This window comes from Physcomitrium patens, chromosome 6 (genome assembly GCF_059467195.1).
Source record: "Physcomitrium patens ecotype Gransden chromosome 6, ASM5946719v1, whole genome shotgun sequence".
Lineage (NCBI taxonomy): Eukaryota > Viridiplantae > Streptophyta > Bryopsida > Funariales > Funariaceae > Physcomitrium > Physcomitrium patens.
Window position 1 is genome coordinate 20,283,547 of NC_143415.1, and position 21,643 is coordinate 20,305,189.

General features: G+C 32.7%; 2 protein-coding genes and 1 long non-coding RNA gene across 6 annotated transcripts; 1 reads left to right on the forward strand and 2 right to left on the reverse strand.

The window, feature by feature from the left end:
• Window positions 1–647: 647 nt before the first annotated feature.
• LOC149989204 (uncharacterized) lies at window positions 648–1,764 on the reverse strand. Its single transcript, XR_016503480.1, has 2 exons — window positions 1,291–1,764; window positions 648–1,078 (listed from the first exon to the last, which is right to left on the reverse strand). It is a non-coding gene; the product is annotated as an uncharacterized LOC149989204 (long non-coding RNA).
• Window positions 1,765–1,789: 25 nt separating this feature from the next.
• Window positions 1,790–4,892, forward strand: LOC149989205 (uncharacterized). 3 transcript variants are annotated; one of them, XR_016503479.1, is made up of 3 exons: window positions 1,790–2,087; window positions 3,341–3,942; window positions 4,357–4,892. XR_016503479.1 is itself a non-coding variant. In XM_090251533.1 (3 exons), exons 1-3 carry the CDS (start codon window positions 4,106–4,108, stop codon window positions 4,659–4,661), a joined length of 285 nt encoding a protein of 94 aa, XP_090107659.1. In that variant the 5' UTR covers window positions 4,006–4,105; the 3' UTR covers window positions 4,662–4,892. The 3 variants fall into 3 exon arrangements, 2 of the variants coding, with proteins under 2 accessions (XP_090107659.1, XP_090107658.1); XM_090251533.1 differs by lacking the exons at window positions 1,790–2,087; window positions 3,341–3,942 and adding an exon at window positions 4,006–4,211 and having other exon boundaries at window positions 4,357–4,516; window positions 4,643–4,892; XM_090251532.1 differs by lacking the exons at window positions 1,790–2,087; window positions 3,341–3,942 and adding an exon at window positions 4,006–4,211.
• A 1,893-nt stretch (window positions 4,893–6,785) lies between these two features.
• LOC112284010 (uncharacterized) lies at window positions 6,786–10,931 on the reverse strand. Of its 2 annotated transcripts, none has more exons than XM_024523457.3 (4): window positions 10,645–10,931; window positions 9,232–10,245; window positions 8,250–8,522; window positions 6,786–8,127 (listed from the first exon to the last, which is right to left on the reverse strand). In XM_024523457.3, the coding sequence occupies exons 2-4, from the start codon at window positions 9,812–9,814 to the stop codon at window positions 7,208–7,210; spliced, it is 1,776 nt and encodes a 591-aa protein (XP_024379225.1). In that variant the 5' UTR covers window positions 9,815–10,245; window positions 10,645–10,931; the 3' UTR covers window positions 6,786–7,207. The 2 variants fall into 2 exon arrangements, with proteins under 2 accessions (XP_024379225.1, XP_024379224.1); XM_024523456.3 differs by having other exon boundaries at window positions 10,587–10,931.
• Between the last annotated feature and the right edge of the window lie 10,712 nt (window positions 10,932–21,643).

The following is a 21,643-nucleotide window of genomic DNA, read 5'->3' on the forward strand; positions in this document are numbered from 1 at the left end:
ATTAATATATTACAATATACCAATATTCTTTGAATATACAAAACTAACAAAAGTAAAAAATACCAAAAAAAATTAAAATTAAAATAAATGTAGTTCAAATTAATTCTCCAACATATTGATAAGGATCATAATGCCATCTGATTTACATTTTGCATTAAAAAAAAAAAAAAAAAAAAAAAAAAGAAAAAAAAAAAGCATTTTGTTTATTTGTAACTATTTTTACTTGTATTTATTTATTTTGAACAATATGATGTTGGATTAATATATAACAATTAATTTTTTTATTTGTGACATTCATAGTTTTACAAAACAAAATTGTAAATATTGTAAATAGATATAATTAAAATCTTCATTATTTTCTTAATCCAAGTAAAATTAATGTAAATTAATTATTTATGTATAATAATGATAGAAAATTTTGAAAAAATATCAAAGAAGTAATCATATATAAAATTACTATTTCTATAATTACTATTAAAAAAAATTAAAATTATATAAATTTATTTTTAGAAAATAATATGATTATTTTTATTATAAAATTAGATTTCTTTAAAGCTAATTATTTAAAGTGATTTTTTTTTAAATAAATTACAAGTATAATGTATTTAAGCTTATTTTGGATAAAAAATAAATAAATCTCATTTTAAAAGTGAATTATATGTTTTAAATTTAATTTTCTAAAATTTGGAGAGGCTTTTCAAAGAAATAGTAATGTAATGAAGCACCTAAATAGAACTATAATATTCAAAACTATTTATAAATTTAATACAATATAAAAATAGTATAGCTTTTAAAACAAATATCTCACATAGATATATTAAACGTATACACCATTACATATTTATATATGCAAAAACAATTAAATTAGAGGTATATATAAATCAATACAAACATACTTCTAATTTAATATCTATAATAAACAAAGTATAAGTGATACGGATGTTGTGGTTAAGATGGTTTTAGGGTTTGGCTGCTGCTTCGCAAAAGTGGCAGCTAAGATCCCCAACAGTAATCCTAATCGAGGTTTGTTATCCACCATCGCCATTCACTCCCACTATTCCTCGCGCTACAGTTGTCACTGTACCCCACAATTCGGATTCCGTTTAATACCCAAGTAGCCATATTTTCCAATTTTTATTAAGAGTGTGGCTAAAATAGAAAGTGCTTGGGAGCATCTTCATGGAGAGAGAGATGCAGTTTTCGCCGTGTAATACAGTTTTCGCTGTAAATTTCCATCGTATGGGACACGAATTAGATTCTTAATCTGCACCGAAGATTCTTAACGCGCACCTTGCTTGTGACCTCGATGGCGTGGACTGTTGCTGTGAAGTGATGAGGTTGGGAACCGATCTTCACGTCTCTATGGATTTCTCCATTGCCTGTGCTCCACATGGCTTGAATACTTGCACATTGGAGCATTGTTGGCCGAGCATTATACACTGCAATACCAGGAGCAGCAACATCCTGCCCGTGGACAATTAGCATGGTAAAGTAGCAGACAATGGGTTGTCAAAATTTAGTCCTGATTAAAGGCATGGAAACCAGACTCGTGTTTCTCAATGTCGTGAAGGAGGCTACTGGGTTGATTGACATAGCCTACGATTCGTCACAACCCACCATCGGCAAGCATACTGTTTCCGATGTCACAATTATATATTGCTGGATCTCATAATGTAAAAACTGTCTGGTTGGTGACTTGTCTCAAGGGAGTATAGAGACAAGATGTAATTGCAAGCGTAATCAACAGGTGTCGATGATCCATGAACTGGAGAAATGACAACGGTTGGTTGTCCGTGACTGTTGCTTCATCTCCATTCAAGGTACTCAACAAGTGCAATATCTTGAGTTTGGGCATGACCTTGCTGGAAATCATCAAAGGCTGCATGTCAATGTAACCTTGCGAGAATACAAGCCAATGATCTGTTGACAATTAAGTGACAAAGTAAAGTCACAAGTAGTGGTACATGAAAATGTAGCGGAATATGTTTAGAAATCGTGGTTAAAATTCAGAAATGTGGACAAAAGACTGTCAGCATTCTGAGTGGTGCAAATTCGTTCCCGGGTTTTGGAGGTATTCTGAAGCTGAGGTAAGTCTTTGTTGCGGACATCACTTGTGGAATTGTGGATGATTTGTTCAAGTTTTAGGCTCTGACACAGATATAGCCTTGCGCTGATGTAAGGGAGCAGAGTGAGGTTATTGGACGTGTAATAAGGTCTTCACAGAGACTACTGCAATCGATGACGAGCATTATTTCATCGAAATCTTGGGTGGACTTTGTCGGCAATATGTACCTCTCTTCTACGGTGGTCTGTTATGTCAATCCACTGTACATTGCAATCTATGCATGTGTCCTGGTGCTCTGTTTGAATTGCAGTGCTGGTCTCATCATACTTGCAGTTGTAGAGCAGCACCAGTTTGAGGTCCCGTACATATAAAATTATCCACAACGCAATTTACCATTTCCGATAAGGGTAGTGAGAAAGATACAATCGCTACTCAAATACTCAAGTTAGACACCATTTGAACCATTCGGCTTCATTGTGGCAAGGTAGGTGCTGGCGGCTAGCATGTCTTCGAAAAAGTGTGCACCATCTTCCGCTGCTCATCAGTCGGAGATTAGGTGTGCAACGAACTTTATCCGGATGAGGCTTTAGGGACAACATTTCAAAGTGCTGTAACAAGCTTATTTTGTCTACGTGTTGCGTGGTACCTTTGTAAAAATGTGTGGTACATACTCGATATTGCTCGATTGCATCAATATCAGTACCTCCTTTACAGATTTTCTGACATTCGGGAAGTTGCGCCAGCACGACATTTACAATTCATAATCAATTATTCTTTTTGAGAATCCGAGACTTTTAGCCTAACCACAATTACACACACGTCCCACTGATCCATTATCTTGAATATGGTGATATTCACAGAGATTCCCAACTTATAATTGTCACGGATAGCTGTAGAGGTAAGTGTGTAAGATGCTTGGGTCTAATGACAGTATTATGTGTTGTACTATTACATCTATGGCAATATTAATCGCTAGGCATATACAGAGTTACCAAAGAAAGAAACACTCGAGCTATTACTAGGGGTTACTAGACATATGTCGATGTTGTGTGGGGTGATAATACAGAAATTTGAAAAATTGGCCTCATATTCTCAGTTCACACAGGAGATAATTTCCAAGCGATAACTTAGCATTCAGTTCTTCGGAGTCAGGTTGAAGAGTTATCTGTAGATGACTTTTTCTCCAACCCAATTTCGGCCCAAAAATGTGATCAGGACTGGTCCCACATGCGAACTAATTCGTCAAAAACCTCACAGTATTCATGTGTTCTGCAGAAAACTGGTCTTTATCACGATTACTGAGTGTTGCTAAAACATGAAACTTGACGTGGAGAAACAAATCAGTGACTTCGGAAGGTGTGGTGGTCGATACAACAGGAGCTGCTATTTACTGGTAGAGAATCAGGCTTTATGCGTGAAGTACTGAAACAGTTCCTGCATTTTGTAGGGTAGAGATGTGATGAATGGGGCAACAGCGATTGAGTTGCTTTATTCATTTTTTTATTAAGTAGAATCTATCATGGCAACCACTATCAAAGAAATAGATGACATTGTCCTGTTGCTGTTGGATCCAAAGTGCAGTGTCTAATACAGACTTCTCCATATTCAACCAATTCTTTCAAGCAGCCAATGAGTTTCCTAAAATCTGGTGGCCTCAGGAGACCTGGGCTAACAAAGTACCATGTTTGTACTTGTAGGTGGAAGGGTCCATTCATTGGAAGGACTGCCCACGAAGCCCGTAAGAAATACTCGTGCCACACCTTGAACGGCACGGAAATCCTCATGACGTTATCTTCTGAAACATACTCCTCCAACCACGATCATACCAGCGGCATTTGCTGATTCCCACGTTGATCAATGGAGTAGACTGGCTGAAGGTAATTCTATCCTTGTTTTTACCTGAATGAAGCATGTGCGGGCAAAGCAAGCTCTGTACTGCTACCTTGACCTTCTGCAAGGAAATGTGTGAAATTTATGTAGAATGACCCCAATTTGTTGAAGTATTCACATCAGGCTATTCATTATGCTTTATGATTAGAAATGGTGTGTCTGCAGTACCGAAGAAGTCTCAAGAGAAAACTTTCGCCCCTGCACACTATTAACTCCTCTTGCATCGCAAACTTCTATTTTACAATATTTCTTACAAGTATGGAGAAAAGTCGTCGATTGCGAAGTTCTCGTGTGGGGTCGAGTCATTGTTTGCCTATTCCGTGACACCAACTATCTGGGCTTCAGATTGGATCATGCCCACATTTGACGTATATTCTGATATGTGTTTGCATATTATACAGGTAATATGGGCAACAAGCACAAAAATACTTGCCACCTGATGCGTCTGTTATTCTCTCGCGCTGCTGAGAACAATACTCCTATTATCTGGGCGTATCAGAAATCGTTCGATCTACCTTGCAGCCCACGACCTAACTGCTCATCATCGACACAGTTAACCAAGTACTACACTTGCTGTGGTTTATCTCTTAATTTTTGCGCTTTCCGGAATGATGCTACAACTGTTATGTTCATGTTTGTCACGAACAAGGGGAACGAAAACATTATGTTTTATTGGTTTTTCCGCAGGTGGAAACTGTCGATATAGGGATCAGAAAACTAAAATAGTGTCATTTCAGCATCCTATAACCACAAAAAGAGGAAAGAAGGATGGTAACGATGCTTAGAATATGCAGGTAGAAGACAGCACTTGTGTAATAAATAAATATTTTATCAGTTAAAAACAACTACAAATGTTAGGCCGGAATGTTATTTCTCTGTAACGACCCATCGTCGAAAATGTTTCAATAAAATGCTGAGCTTGAGCTTGGGAGATATTATTCCAAGTTATACTACTTTTTAACCTTGATTTCTTCCACTCCAACCGATCTTGTTCTGTCTGTAACTTAACTTTGAGTATATCTTAGTACACATGGAGCTGGATGTGCTTAAATTCGACATCATTCAGTCAATTACATGAAGCTCTTTCGAGCGAAAATACTGCAACGGAGCTGTAAAAACTAACCCCTTCCAACTGGTTATTGTTCCCTCCGAAATCTATCATGATCAACTTGAGTTCCTCTGTAAATTGGGTCTACGTCGTGGTCCACAGTCAATTGACTACAGTATTGGTCCAGCGAGGGGGACTTTGGATTCCAGCTGCTGAACGGCCATAACGAGGAACAGAAATCTCGGAGACTTCATCCTCCAAGCGCAATTACAACCACTTCGTCCAGACTTCAAGCGCCAGCAAGCTTCGTATCGTATGGCAATCTGTCCTCTTAGTAACCAGTACTCTGCACAAGTGATCCATGTACAGGTCACACTCAAGATCGTAGTTACGCAACGGAATAAGTAAAGCAGAGCTTCTGACGAGTGTAGTAACGAAATGGACCTTCACCAGGGCCAGCACCTCAGGGTGGTCATTATCCGGCCCCTAAAAAATTGCACGGGCTCTGAGTCTACATCTATTGCACAAATGATTACAGTCAGACGTCACAAGCATGACAAGGTGGCATTGAAAGTTGCTCATTCCGTCATGTGTAGAGGTCTAGATGATGGAAATGAAGGAACTCATGTAATGCCTAATGGAGGTGCCAGAGACATTATTAGAAATGAGGGTTTTGCACTAAAACAAAAATTGGTGTCAGAAATGGTAATCAAATGTTTTTACTCAAGAAAACTTTAATTTTTAAATATGTACATACATACTTACATACATACAGACAAAGTCAATTGATTTCCTTTTGCACAAAAGTTATTGATGTCCACCATGTTACTGTTAAAACGTTTTTGTACGATGCTTGAAATGAAAATATCAGACCACAAAATTCCAAGTGAGGACATATGATTTGATGGGTATATGAAAAGCGTTTTAAAGAATGTTGTATTGCTTAGAGTGAACAAAATATATTACAAAGCCTCCTCCAAGCTCATAAACTGTAAGTTTCCAAACAATCCATGACGAATGTAGATTGTGATTCACCAAATTGTATTGTTTCAGTGGGATTCCGTGCTTTATCAATTTCAGCTCTTGGACTTTTATCATGATTTACAAGCCCAGTAGATTAGTACTAGGCCAAGCGCTTTGTTTGAACAGCTGCCACATGTTTCTTCTTGTACCATGCTCTTGTCCAGAACAGAACAAAGCCCTGAAAACACCTCTCTCCATCAAGTAATGTGCGATTGTGCGGGGGAGCGAAGGTACAACACACACAGACTGATTTTGTCATAAAGAAAGATAGGATTTGAACACAATTTGAAGTCCAATCAAAGCAACACAGACAATCATTGAAAACTGTTTATGAATCAAAGCGCCTCGTGAATTAACTTATCAACGGAATATCCTAGCTTCGAAGCTTGTCGGTGGCTGCGATGCCAGCTTAGTTTGTGCATACCCTGGTTCACTATTCAGAAAGTGCAGATAGAGAGCATGCAAGCTAACTCATTCAACATTATTTCCCACCTCTCATCGGACCATGAGACATCTGCACCGCTTGAAACCAGGATTCTGATTTGGCTGTGAAAGGCAATCTTGGCGCTTCATACATCATTTGTTGGGCATGGAGTGATAATTCAAGCACAGAAGAGAATCTGAGTCCCATTAGTACTAATCTATCCCTGATTTAGAACAAAACAAAAAACGTGTACAGATCCTGAATCCCAACGAACATAAACATTAAGAGCCTGCAAACACAGTGATTCCTCACATAGAACCAGTACCAGTGTACCATTAAGGAACTCGGACAGTCTTTTCAAGTATTAGTTTAAAAAAATTGGTCTGTACTTCATGAAGCTGGGATTTTGGCACTTCACATAATTGAGAGTGGGCTGTCCCAATTTTGCAGCTCTCGTCTATCATATTTATACCTCTTGTGAGGTTTCCCTATGTACATATCCACAAGCCCAGGGGATAAAAGCTGGGCCTTCATACGCTGGTTGGCAGTCAGCCCTAAAAGAAGCCGCAGATCTTCTCTTCCCAGGCTATCTTCAGAACGAGCTAGTTTAAACTCACTCCATGTAACGTAACTATCGTTATCGTCATCATCGTCAGCAAAGGATTCCAGGCGTTTGCTGACCAACGAAAAGAATTGGGGTACCACAATTTATATATATACATTTCAACAAGCTTCTAAAACTTGATAATTCTAAAACCTATTCTTGACACAGAGATGTGTCATCCGAGAAAGGGTTGTCCAACGATAGTATCCCACTCGGAGAAACTGCGTCTGGGAAAGTCGATTGCACCTCCCCAGGTTGGTCAAAAATCTGATCATAGGACAATTCTATATACGGAGTTGGATTCGCAGAACTAACGCTGGCACTGCTAGGGCTGTGGTGATCTATGAAAGCAGTTGGGGACTGGCTTGTAGGGAATCCTTGTCCTCCAGGATCAGATATCAGATTTGCTCCACAAAAATCTACAGAAAATGATTGCGGCACCCCTGATGTACTCGGTTCATAATGTAAAATGGGGTCATGGGGACCTTCACCATACAAATTTTCATATTGCAAGCTGGAGATAGGTCTTGAAAGTTCAGGAGTTTGCCTCAACGTTTGAGAGTTTTGTTGCTGTACAGGAACGAGGCTTTGATAACTCCCAGGTTGTAGACGTTGCCACTGGGGATGGGTTTGAGGTTGCTGGAAAGACATCAAGCCCTGACGTCGACCAGACTGGTTGTCGCCACTATTACTACCGCTAAGTTGCATTAAACCTGGAGATCTAGCGAGAGGTTCGAAAATTCCAGGCGCTTGCAACGAACGCAAATTCTGAGCTGAAGCACCACTAGATATCTGATGGGATGGAAGAGGAACCGACGGGGACTGGTAAGGTACTGAGGTTCTAGCTTCCGATGATATACTGGGTAAGTTCCTGCTTCGAGGCATTGATTGGATGCTACGGCCGGATGATTGTGAGAGGAACGAAGTGGACGTGGAAAGGGTGGTTACAGGGATTGAGGTAGGTGAAGACTCCGGTTGCGAAGCAGTGGCGATACCTACTGCCAAAGAGGCGGGAGATATAAGTCCGTCGGGGAAATTGAGCTTCGCTCTTAACCCTCTGAATCTGATTGCGGCTGCACGCACCAAGGAACGCAACGTAGTTACAAAAATACACGAAGCACTGCATTGTTATGGTGCAAAGAAAGTGTGCAATTAAGACTAGCTGCAACGATGAGCAGCAGAAGTCGCATCATACCAGTGTCGTAAGCCATTGCTGCTTGTTCAGCTGTGTCGAAGGTCCCTAGCCATACTCGTGCTGCTTTCTGAGGATCACGAATCTCCGCCGCCCATTTCCCCCAGGGCCGCTGTCTCACTCCGCGGTATCTTCGTTTCTTTGGAGGCGGGGCTAGTACTTGTTGAGTCACTAATGGCCCGGCCTCACTAGATTCTTGCTGATGACTACTTCCGTCGCCCACTTTCCCTGCTTGATCCAACTTCTCCAAATTGCCACCGCTTGGCCGAGGCACGTCTGTAACAACATACTTTGGAGATTCAAGTATTGACCACCTCACCATGACTGCCAATTGACTTTGACATCATGCTTCCCTACAATCTAAATGCCAAAATTCTAGCTCTTGCTAGCTGGAGCTGCTACTGTTGTGAGAACCAGTCATTGAGCCCCGCATCTCACCGACCACGAGAGGCTCTCTGAACTGCACGCGATTTCGTGTCGTGTACACTTCACATTCATAAACCCTCCGTGGCCAGCACCCTAACGCTCGCAAATAGGTATAACGTCTAGCAGGAGGATTCCTGCACTCAGGGTCCCACCATCCACGGTATCCTAACAACTAATCTCCATCTGCCTATTTTACGGAGCATTATCCTCCTCCAAGCAGCTAGCGAATTTGCAGGATGAAGGCAACACCCAGCACGAAACCCCACACAACCCGGACAATACTGGACATGTTATGCAATAACATGCAAATTTAGAGTCGTACAGATTAAACCGATACGGAGCACCATGTTTTCGTTCGGCTTTTGCAGATTTCAATGCGCATTTCAGACGCACAAAATGAACAGACTATTCTGAGACTAAGGAATACCTTGCAGGCTTTAAATTTGCGAACTTTAGGAGACCAGTGGAGGCAATTCAAAAATTGTGACTTGTTCCAGATCTAGGCTTTAGACTGAATATACACTTAGCAACAATTTGAGCAAGATAATGTGAATTGTACCTTCAATCGAAAGAGGTGACGAATGCGGTGGTGTGCTTAAGTCGGAAATCTTGCAGGAATCTTGGCTTGTGAAAATCTCTTGAGTAAGACTTAGACTCCTGCTGTACGTTCCAGGTCTCTCGGTGCTCTCCGCTTTTGGATCCACAAGTACTCGAGTCCATGTCACCGCCCGAGCATCCGTAACGTTCACATATGAGCCAGCGTCCGTTTCTCGTTTCAGAGCACCGGTACTGGTTCCTACCTCTTGCTTTATGTTGCGAGCACTTGGTGCCTGCTCATTCCACGTTTCACCATAGCCTACCAGCTCTTGCGCGGTTGGACTACTTCGGTGCCGCTTCTGACCTACAATTCCCTTGCCTGGTGCAGTATTTTCTGCACGCTGGGATTCGGGGTAATCCTGACGGGAACTTGCACCACCTGTTTGTGTCAGCGCGGATACCATCTTGAACGCCTTTGAGATTTGACCTGAGCCCGCCCGTGTCCGACTGGGGCTGGAGTGGCCGCCGGTGTCGGGCGGATCATTTGATGGATCCAGTTTGTCTGATGAGAGGTTTCTTCCTGGAAGTGATTGCAGAAAGCACATGATCGTAATCAGATTTTTTCTACTTCTCGCCGTGCTTTCATGCCCCGCAGCATCGCTCGAAGCTTAACCAGTGGTGTTAATTCGCGCGCGTTTCGAACAAAAGTCAGTGACTTTTTACACGAGGTGTCATACATCTTCTGCCGAAAGCGAAACATCGGATCGTGCTCTTCGTATCGAATTCTTCACTTGCAACGTCGTCTACTCCCCCGCAGTGTGAGCCAGATATCTGTTTGTGAGTGCCGCTCGTGAGCCCGTATAGTGCTGTATCAATCTGGAGGTTCACTCGAGAGCAACGATGTGAATTGGCGAAAGCCTAGCCCTTGCGGTGGCGGTCCTCTAAACCTGCTGCGGCGTTAACCTTGCCTCAACCTGTAGACCTCCACTAAAGTGACCAACCCCTTCTCCACGCGCTTTCAGCTCATTGTAATGACCTGGTCAATATGTATGTGCCATGTAAGAGCTCAAAGCATCCAGAATCAAACCTCAGGACCAACCACGCACTTTCTTTTTATTTTCCCTCCCTGCGGCGTGTTGAACATTTGTGCAGACTAAGGCCAGTTTTTTCTCTCATAAGCGCCTCCACATCTCATATGGGCAGTACAAATAACTCAAAGAACGACCTCCCGAAAATATTAAAAAAACGCCACCCCATCCTTAACTCCATGTGATTAAACCTCACGCTGACGCAGTTGACTAATGAGCCTAGCTTATCACCAACTCATCTGATGACAGAATTCTCACTGCGCAGACAGCCAAAACCCACAGTTCAAACCTTAACTGCAACACATCCCTGCTCATGGAAAATCCCTGCTGCATTCGCAACTTCTCACATGGGCTACTGGTGCAGCGCAACGTGATCTCTGCAACCTCTCAAGGCCCTATCTCGCGCGCGCGGGGCTCGACGTGGTCACCTACTGCACCTAATCGCAGCCCACAGAACCTTCTGTCGCTCCTTCGCTGCTTCACACGTATCCTCCAGGGAAGAATGTTGGCTTCCCATAATTGGGCGGCAGATCACAAACCATGGAATGACCAAAGGAGTAGTCGGCAAGCGGGGAGGTAAGCTTGATTCTGTGTGAGCCAAGGCTCAGATTGCGGTGGAAGGCCCAATAAAATCGTTAAAAGCCCCCTTATTTTCTTAATTAGCTAACCTTGACGTGCACGCATCTGAGGCTGTGTCATACGTAGTTAAAGAAAAGAAAAAACTAAAAACTAGAAAAAAAAAAAAAAAAAAAAAAAAAAAACACACAGAAAGAAGAGAGGGCCAGAGCCAGCTAAGATGTACCTTTACTGTAACCTTTTCTATGGCTGTGAGCTCTCTTGCCCCATGAGACCATCGGCACTACTGGCAAACAAAACTCCCTTTCTCACACCCTCATTCACTCACTCACTCCCTCCTTCCCGCCCTCCTTTGTATCACTATTCCTGCTCTTCATACCACGATGGCTCCGACATTCAAAGCTCCCATGGCTCGTTTCTGCCGCACACCTCCAAAGAATCAATGCCCCATTCCTCCTCTGGCCTGACTAGGCGCCAGCACCCAGTCTGCAGCATAGTCCTTAATTCATCTTCTGACTGCTCAAGTTTAACGGTTCCATGCGGTGATAGATTGCTGAGATATATGAAAATCATTCGATATTCTACAGTAAAAGACTTGACGTGGGGTCCCCAATTCTCTCTCTTTCCTCCTCTTTATTTAGTCTCTGTGTGCTGAAGCTTGCTCTTGTCTCATTTGTTGTTTTATTTTGTGCTTTAGAAGTACGTGCCGTGCATTCAGGGCCTGATCCGGCATCCTCGTGAAATAAGGAATGAGTTCATTTTCCCTCTAGCGTGTCCACGTCGGATTCCAAAGCGGTCCATCCAACGAAGTTTTGAAACGTGGCACTTTTCCGGATTGTGGAGCTCTGTGGGTTTTGAATTCCACTGAATTGTGGAACCTGACTTAGGTCAACAACTTTTTTGCCTTCATTGAGCTTTTGGAACCAGTTCTCTTTCTTCCGTTCCGTTGTTTGATGCTGATGCTTTGCTTTCTTCTTCAAATTCTATCTTTTCCTTTATTCTAATCATTAAAATTATTGTTGTTGTTAGAGCAAAGAAGAATAGAGTGTGTAATTAAAGGTTTAAAAAAATTCCAAAAAGTTAAAATTAGAAATTAGTTTCAAAAAAAAGGAGAAACATTATTGTTGGTTAAATATAAAAATAATAATTGTAAAAAATGCTATCAAATTGAAGGGTATCCCAAATGGTAAGCTCAACATTTTTCACCATCTCATTTGTAGAATCCTTCATGGAATGTGATGTTGACTTAGTAGATATTACAAGATGTTTTTAATACATAAATAATTGGTGCATGTTGGTCACCACTGACTATGCAACCAAGTATATTAAAGCCTGTGCTTTATGTGGAAATTTGAAACCAGAAACCACTTATTTCTTTTCTGATTGCTTTCTTACAAACAATTGTCGCCTTTTTTATACTCTGAGTTATCAAGGTACCCTCTTTGTTAATGCAATGATTATCAACTTGGTCAATTGTTTCCTTACACAATGTACTAAATTCATCTTGTTCTAATAATTAAAAAAATGACAAAACTATATCTATCCAATATACCATTTTAACCATGTTACATAATGTGGTATTCATATGTAAAGCGAATTGGAACAAATTTTCATTTCCAATATGATTTACCTACTATTAGATACTTAACTATTTGAAATATCTAATTATAAAAACATATGTTAGGTCTTCAAATTTTTCCAAGTCAAAAAAAAAAAAAACATGTATCTTAAAATTCAAGATATCTTCAAATAAGCCTAGAATTTAAATTTCTTCAGAGTACAACTACAACCAAAATTATTAAATTTTAGAAAAAAATTATATATCTATATATATAAATATATATATAGATATAAAGACAAGGTATAGCCAATTCATTGATAGAGTGAAATATCATACATATTAAATTTAACAAAGGACATAAGTCTAAAAGATTTTAGATAGTCCTTGTAAATCTAGTTCATTAAATTTTGATATAATATTATTAAATATAAAAGAAATATAAATTTAGAATATAATATACTATTTTAAATAATTATTATTTAATAATAATTTATTATATAACATCTCATATAGAAATAGTCTATAAAAGAAATTATTAAATACATAAAATATAAATTTTGTTATACAATTGGAATTGATTTATTAGATTATTTAGAGATATAATTAGATTAATTTATATTAATTTTAAGATATAATTAGATTAATTTATATAATTTACTATAACAAATAGTAAAAATTTATAAAAACCTATATATGATAATATAAAATTGTCTATCTATTATATAATAATATATTATACATAGATATTAAAAGAGGTATAATTTTTTTTTTATTCTTTCATCATCATGCATTATATATGTGTTAAAATATGTAAATATGTAAACTTCTATTGAATCTAAATAATGATCTAAAAATATTGTTGCTTCTAAATTGGTTATTTAAAAATATATATATATATTAATAATAGATTTATTAAATTTTAAAAATCCAACATTGAAATAACCTATATAAATTTTAAACTGATTTATCGTGTGACTTTGAAATTTGAAATTATTCTAAGGCTTCTCTTGATCAATCCTAATTCCTTTGCAATGGAAGGCTTTCCAGCCTAAGTGACATGCTCATTAATTAAAACATATATATATATATATATATATATATATATTTATAACCAATACAAAAAATTGGATAATTTTAAAATAAAAATGAAATTAAAATTATATATACATATATAATCAATTTTTTAATTAAATAAAATTATTATCTCATATTTAATATTTATAATTCAGGTATTTTTTAAAATTATTTTTTTACTTTAGAAATATATTCAAGACTTTGTTAAATTGATAATTTTGTAAAAAAACCCACAACTATTGTTTTCTTAAGTCTAAAAAAATTAATTTTTTCATAAAAAATAACTATATGGTGTATTATTATTTCAAATTTTATTGATAATATTCAATAGTATACATTTGTTTATAACATTCTTTTACATGAAATATAATTTTTTTCTATATTTTTTATATTTTTATTTTTTAAATAAAAAACATATTGATCTTATTTTATGATATTTATATAAATTAGATCTTGTATATCCTATAAATATGCCATGTAATCATTGAAATTTCTCTTGGAAGTTTTATAGTTTCAAAAAGCCACTATAGAAGCAATTTACAAAATAGATGTTTAGATCACAAGAAAAGTAGTCCTTATAAAGCTTTTATGTAGATTTCTCAGTAGTTAATATACATAAAAGAAATTTTGAGATTTTTCTTAGTTGTATTAATGCTTTCTTGCACACATTCTTAATTCAAGATGACATTGTCCTGTTGACAATAGTACTTGATAATATTATTTTTAATTATTTTTTATTATATATATATATATATATATATATATTCTTTAATATTTTTATCTCAGTAAAAAAATAATTATATATATTTTTAAATTTTAATCTAGATTTTTGTTTCTAATAATCTTACAATAATAACATGTATAATATCAAATTTGAATATTATTTAATAAGAATAAATTGTATATTTTTCTCAAAATATCCAAGTTTTTTATAATATATACATACACACATAAACACACACATCTATATATATATATATATATATATATATATATATTAATTAAATATATTTATTTATCATATTTAAGTTATAATAATCAAAGAAGAATAAATAAAAATAAGAAACACATTGCACAAATTAAAGAATAAATAATAATTTTTTTTGTTATTTTTTTTATGTATTATCTTTGTCTATTAAATCAATCAATATTATAAGTAATTAATTAAAAGATACAAAGTGATATACTTATTAATTAGTTTTTTAACTAATTATAATATACTTTAAAAAAAATTATTTCTTAATTTAGTCCATATCAACATATGAAAAAAAATCTATTTTTTTATCATAAAAAAAATTAATTAAAAATTTATTTAATACACCTTTGATTGTGCTTTTATTGAAAATAATTCTATCATTTAAGATTTAAAATGATACATAAAAGATTTGTGGATTGTTATTATAAAATTCAAACCTCTTATAATACAAAAAAATTTCAATTTTAATAAAAAATATTGCACTTATATTGTAAAGAATCAAAATTATAATGCTCAATATTTTTAATAATAGAGGCATATCTAAAAAATAATAAAAAATTATTAAAAAAATAAATTTAATTTTTTGTGCTAAAATATATAAGTATTTAAATAATCTTATAATTAAATAAATCATAGTTTAAAATATTTATAATTATTTATGTATTTTAAATATTTCATAGTCTTAAAATTCTTTTAAATTTATCTAAAATAATATCAAAATAAAAATTGTATCTATTGTCTTATTTTTTTTTTAATTTGTAAAATAAAGATATTTACACATACCACAAAAAAAACTATTTTATTTATTTAAGCAAAACCATGACTACTAATAAGGATTTTATTGAAAAAATCTTATTAAAAAGTTTTTTTAAAAGTTTAAAATTATTTACAAGTAGAATAATGTTCTTATAAAGAAATCAATGTAGATCCTTTTGAATAAATAAAAGAAGCAAAAAATGTACTATTAGGTATTTTTATTTTTTATTTTTAATATTAAATTTTTTTAATCAACTATCATGGACATATAAATGACTTAGATAAGAAGTATTAAGTATGAAATAATTACAAGTAGATTTATTAATATCTTGTAAAGAACCTTCTTAGATGCAAATTTGATTTTATACAAGATTACAGTTGATTTTTTGATGGAGAACTTGGCCAAAAAATTGGCCACATGTTATACCATTGGAGTAAGTTTTTATTAAGATTTGATTTTAAGATCACTTGTCAACTCAAGAAATAACAAGGTTAATCAAAAATTCTTTCTAGAAATTCTTATCTTGTACCAATAAAAGAAAATGTATCTTTTGATTAATTAAGAAAAAATTTCTTGAAGTTGGAGCATTTTCATCTTTGAGCAATAAAATCAACATTGATTATTGATTCAACCTTTCTCAAGAAAGTTCAATTGAGTATGTCATCTGATCTTTTTATTCATAATATTAAGAATAATTCTTTCAAGTTTCATGATACTTTTTAGTTCGAGTGTAAAAATAATCTATTTTATTTTGAAGGATGATTACACATAATAAAAGGCAAAACTTAATTACGTGTTTTTGAAGTTTGCCATGACTTTTTAGCAGTTGGATATTTTAGATACAATAAGACTTTGGAGCTAATATCTAAAGATTTTTGGTGGTTTCAAGTGTGAAAGGCAGTCAAAGACTTTGTACAATCATGTGATATTTGTTCAAGATCCAAAATTCCTCATCATCAACTTTATGGATTTCTTCAACTATTATTTAATTTAAAACAACCATGGTTGTTTGTTTCTATGGATTTTATCTTAGATTTTTAGTCTTAAGTTTGTATGTTTCTATATTTATGACAGTAGATTATTTTATTAAGATGGTATATTTTTTACTATGTACAAAATCTATCACAAGTTAAAAAATAACCAAGCTTTTTGTTGACAATATGTATAGCTATCATGGATTGCTTAAAAATATTAGGTTGGATAGAAGGACTCAATTTGTTTCAAGATTTTGGAAAACCTTTTTCAAGCTTCTAAATATAGATATAAATTTTTCTTCAAATTTTTATCCTCAAATTGATAAGCAAATAAAATAGATGAATCAAGTTTTGGAACAATATTTGAGATGTACTATCAACTATTATTAAGATGATTGGATAATACTTTTGCCATTGATAGAATTTACATATAATAATTTGATACATTCTTTTATTTAATAAATACCTTTCTTTGTCAATCATGATTATTATCTATGACTTGATACTTTTGAATTTTTAAAAGTTGATAATCCTATGGTAGAAAATTTGGAAAATTTCTTGTTAAAGCTATATGCAACAATGAAAGTGTAGTTAAAAGAAGCCTTAGAACAATAAGAGAGTGATTGCAGTTGATTCATAGATTACAAACTTGGTAAAAGAATTAACCATATACCACACATATTAGCAGCTTGTGGAAGAAGCTAACTATGTAGTACACATATATATAAAAACTTGCCTTGCAAGATAAGACATGTGTTTAACAAAGTCAATATATGTTGAAGGTCCTATAAAACAACACCATGTAGTTTCTAGTTAGATAGTATATATGGAGGCAAGAGTGAAGCCTTCTTTATTCTTGTCAATGTCTTCTAGTCTTTAATCTTCTTTCAAGACTTTTTAGTCTTTTTATCTTTAATTATAACTATTCTAATTGAATATATTACCATTTTTGAGTGATTTTCTAGTCTTTTCAAGTGACATAAGAATGTATTAAGGATTTTTTTTCCTTCAAGATTTATGTCCTTGACACATAAATGATCTTACATCAAAAGAAAAAAAATAAAAATTTTAATAAAAAAAAATAATTCTTTAAAAATTAGAATAATTTCTTCTTTGAGCTTTAAAATCAACATTGATTATTGATTAAAAAATATTTGAGCAAATTTAATCAAATATGTCTTAAAATATTTTTATTTATGATATTAAAAATATTTTTTTTATAAATTATAATATATCTTAATTCGAATTTAAGAACAATCTACTATTTTTTGAAGGATGCTTATATGTTCCAAAATATGAAGAACAATTATGTATTCTTTAAACTTATCACAATTTTTCAATTATAAGACATGTTAGATGCAACAAAACATTAGAATTAATATTAAAATATTTTTGTGGCTTCAAATGTAGAAAGAAATTAAAGACTTTATACAACCACGTGATATTTGTTCAAAATCAAAAACTCTTTGTCATTGATTTAATAGACTTCTTTAGACATTACAAATACCAAAACAACCATAGTTTGTTGTTTCAATAAATTTTATCATAGATATTTTAATCTCAAGTTCATATGATTTTAGATTTATATTAGTAGATAATTTTAGCAAGATGGCATACTTTATACTATATATAAAATCTATCACAAGTGAAAAGAATAGCTTAACTTTTTCTTGATAATATATATTGCTACTATAAATTATCAAAGAATATTATATTTAAGAGACTCAATTTGCATCAAGGTTTTAAAAAATTCTATTTATAATATTATAGATAAACATAAAACTATCTTTGAAATTCTAATTTCAAATTTATAGAAAAATAGAACAAATAAATCAAGTTTCGGAATAATATTTGAATTCTACTATCAATTATTATTAAAATAATTTAAAAATTCTTTTTGTAATAATATAGTATATATTTTTATTCAATCAACACTTTTTTATACAAATTATGGTTATCATCTATAATTTGATATTTAAATTTTTAAAAAATGATAATCCTATGACAGTAGATGTTACAAATTGTTAATTAAAGTTACATACAATAATGAAGGCATAATTAAAGGAAGCTTACAAAAAATAAAAAATAAATGTACATACATATTGTATGGGACAACCTCAATTTCATGTTGACAATAAGGCATGATTATTTTGTTGTAATATCAAGAGTAGTTGCTTTTGTGACAAGTTGGATTATTGTAGACTTGAACCATTTCATATTTTTGGAGAGATTGATCCAATTTAATATTGATCATATCTATTAAAATCTATGAAGATTTATCTTGTATTTTAAATATTTTTTATTAAACTATATAAGAAAATATAAATACTAAACTAAATACTACCTCTTCTTATTAAAATAGATAATAATCCAAATTTTGAATTGGAAGAAGTTTTAAATTTAAGGTGTCACTGAAATAGGTTAAAATATCTTATATATTGGCACAAATATGATGTTAGTAAATACACATGAGAGCCATCAAAGAATTTTGTAAATACAACAAAGAAGGTTGATACTTTACATTAACACCTATCAAAATAAAAATGAAAAATAAGATGTAATTACCATTGTTGTATTATTTGAAGTCTTATTGAAGAATGCATCAAATACTAGGCTGTAGAAAATAAGTTGAAAATTGCAATAATAAGGTTCTAAAAATTCTAATTAAATCCTAAATAAATTCCAGTTAAATCCTAATAATCTTGATCAAATCTTAATCAAATTCAAATAAAGTCTTAAAGAAATTATAAAATATAAAAAATTCTAAATAATTTCTAAATAAATCATAAAATTTACAAAAAATCTTTAAATATATATATATATATATATATATATATATATATATATATATATTAAAAATTAAAATATTAATTTTAAAAAAATTAAATTCTAATTAAATGACAGTTAAGTATTAATATAACTATAGATAAATCTTAATCAAATTTTAACCAAATATTAATTTAATATTAATAAAATAATAATCTAATATTAAATAAATCCTAATAAAATCTTAAATTTTAAATTTTATAGAAATTTTAATTAAATTCTAAATCATAAATAAATTTTAATAAAATCCTAATCAAACTTTAAATCCTGTATCCTAGTTAAATCTTAAAGTAAAATCTTAAAAACTAATAATTTAATTTTTTTATTTTAATTAAAAATTATCACTTCTTTCATTCTATTAATTAAAAATATAAAAAAATAATTTTTAAAAAGATCAAATATACCAAATGGAAGATAATTCTCATAATTTGCTTTTATATCTATCAAATTTCTACTTCAATATTGATGCCATTCTTCTCTTGATTCCTTTATTAAATTATTCTCACAAATGAAAAAATTGTAAATAATTAAGTTTTCTCTTACTAAATAAAATCTTACTTTAATTCAATAAAAAAATTATTACAAATCTTAAAAACCTTCATTTTTCCTTCAAATTCTAATTTTTGAGATTTAATATACTTTAATTTCATTAACCTTCAAATGCACCTTTAATTAAATTCAAATTTATAAAACACACTATCAAAGACATGAACTTGATGAAAGTAAATAAACAAGTGAGACTCTTTTAAAGAAGTATGAAAAAATAAAAATAACAAAGTATATATATTAAAAAGAAATTGGAATGGCTATTGCTAAAAGATAAGAAAACTAGACTCTTTAAACTAGACTAGAAACAAGAAAAGAATTGATAAGAGTGAAGAAGGCTTCATTCTTGCCTTCGTATATATTGTTTATATAAGAGTTATGTGACAACGTTCCATAGGACCTCCAAAACATATTGACTTTGTACAATACATATTTTAAGTTGAAAAATAAGTTTTTTATATGGGCACTATATAGTTAGCTTGTTTTGTAAGCTACCAATATGTGTGGCACATGGTTAATTTGTTAACTAAGTTTTTAACCTATCAATCAACTATAAATACATGTAAAATCAAAAGAGCATCTACAAAGCTCTTAAGAAGCGTTTAAGAAGCAATTCTAGAAGATATTATGAAATTAATTTACTTTTATCTACTTCTATCTTTTCATATTACCTAAGTAACAACTACAATAAATATATGTCCATGACATTATCTCCTCTTCTAAGGACAATTTCCACAATGAGCAGTGATCACATATCAAAGAAGTCTAAGATGCAACAAATTATATTTGCCACATAATCTAATATTTATTTCTTTAAAGATAGTTGATAAATCTTCTCGGCCATTAGTAATGTTTTATTCTAAAGCAAGAGGACCATCTTTTTATTTGATCCATTGTCATAATACGTGAATTCTTGCTTGAGAATGCTCGAGGCACTTGGCTATGGAAGGTAGAACGGAAATTGCAACAACAAAATTCTAATTCTAATAGAATACTAAGTAAACTCTAATTAGACCATAATAATTCTAAGCAAGCTTTAAGCAAATTCAAAGAAACTGCAAAGAAATTTCAAAGAAATAATAAAAAATCTTAAAGAAATATTAAAATGATTACAAATATCTCTCAAATACATGTCAATTCAATTTTAATTTAATTCTAGTTAAAATCCTATTGGACTTCATTCAAACTTTAGGCCAAAACTAAATAAATCTTAAATCCTAAAAAAATCCTAATAAAATCCTAAACCCTAAATCAAACCCTAAATCCTAAACCAAATCCTAAACCAAATTCTATCCAAATCTTAAATCAAATCCTAACCAAATCCTAAACCCTAAATCAAACCCTAACCAAACTCTAAATCTTAAATCAAATCCTAAATCCTAAACCAAATCCTAAACAAATCTTAAACCAAATCCCAATGAAATCCTAAAATAAAACCTAAACCCTAAATAAAACCCTAACCAAACTCTAAATCCTAAACCAAACCCTAATCAAATCCTAAATCATAAATCATACCCTAAACAAATCCTAGTAATTTTTACAACAGAATTAAACCTCAATAACTAATGTATGAACCATTGATCTTAACTCAAATTTTACACACTTTTCAAAAACTAAGTCAAAAACAAGTAATTTTTTTTTGAAAAGGATCGGAATTACCAAATAGACGATAACTTCAAAAATATGCTCAGATATTGGCTGGCATCCTTCTCCAACCTTGATGCCAATCTTCCACAGCCAATATCTCTTATTTTCATTGTTCGATTGATTTCAAAATTCTTATACACATAGAAAAACAAGTCTAATATCTTTTCATATAAATTTCACTGCAATCCAACTAATATATTTCAAGAAATCATAAAAACCCTCACTAGACCTAAAATTCTACTTTCTGAGATCTTGACCTATTTAAACCTCAATATCCCTTATTTTAACCGTTAGATCAAGCTAAGATTTACAACACATATTAAACACAACTATAACCATTAACCCACAAAATTTTACTTGTAGATCTGCTACAAAACCCTTAAAAGCACTAGAAACATTAATCCTATTT

Excerpts from the sequence above, each read along its gene's own strand:
- LOC149989205 (XM_090251532.1), top strand. The coding sequence starts at position 4,106 with ATGGTGTGTCTGCAGTACCGAAGAAGTCTCAAGAGAAAACTTTCGCCC. Across the intron at positions 4,212-4,356 it reads TTTTACAATATTTCTTACAA|GTAATATGGGCAACAAGCAC; the intron begins GTATGGAGAAAA and ends CATATTATACAG.
- LOC112284010 (XM_024523457.3), bottom strand. The coding sequence starts at position 9,814 with ATGTGCTTTCTGCAATCACTTCCAGGAAGAAACCTCTCATCAGACAAA. Across the intron at positions 8,523-9,231 it reads GTCACCTCTTTCGATTGAAG|ACGTGCCTCGGCCAAGCGGT; the intron begins GTACAATTCACA and ends ATGTTGTTACAG. Across the intron at positions 8,128-8,249 it reads AGCAATGGCTTACGACACTG|CCGCAATCAGATTCAGAGGG; the intron begins GTATGATGCGAC and ends TGGTGCGTGCAG.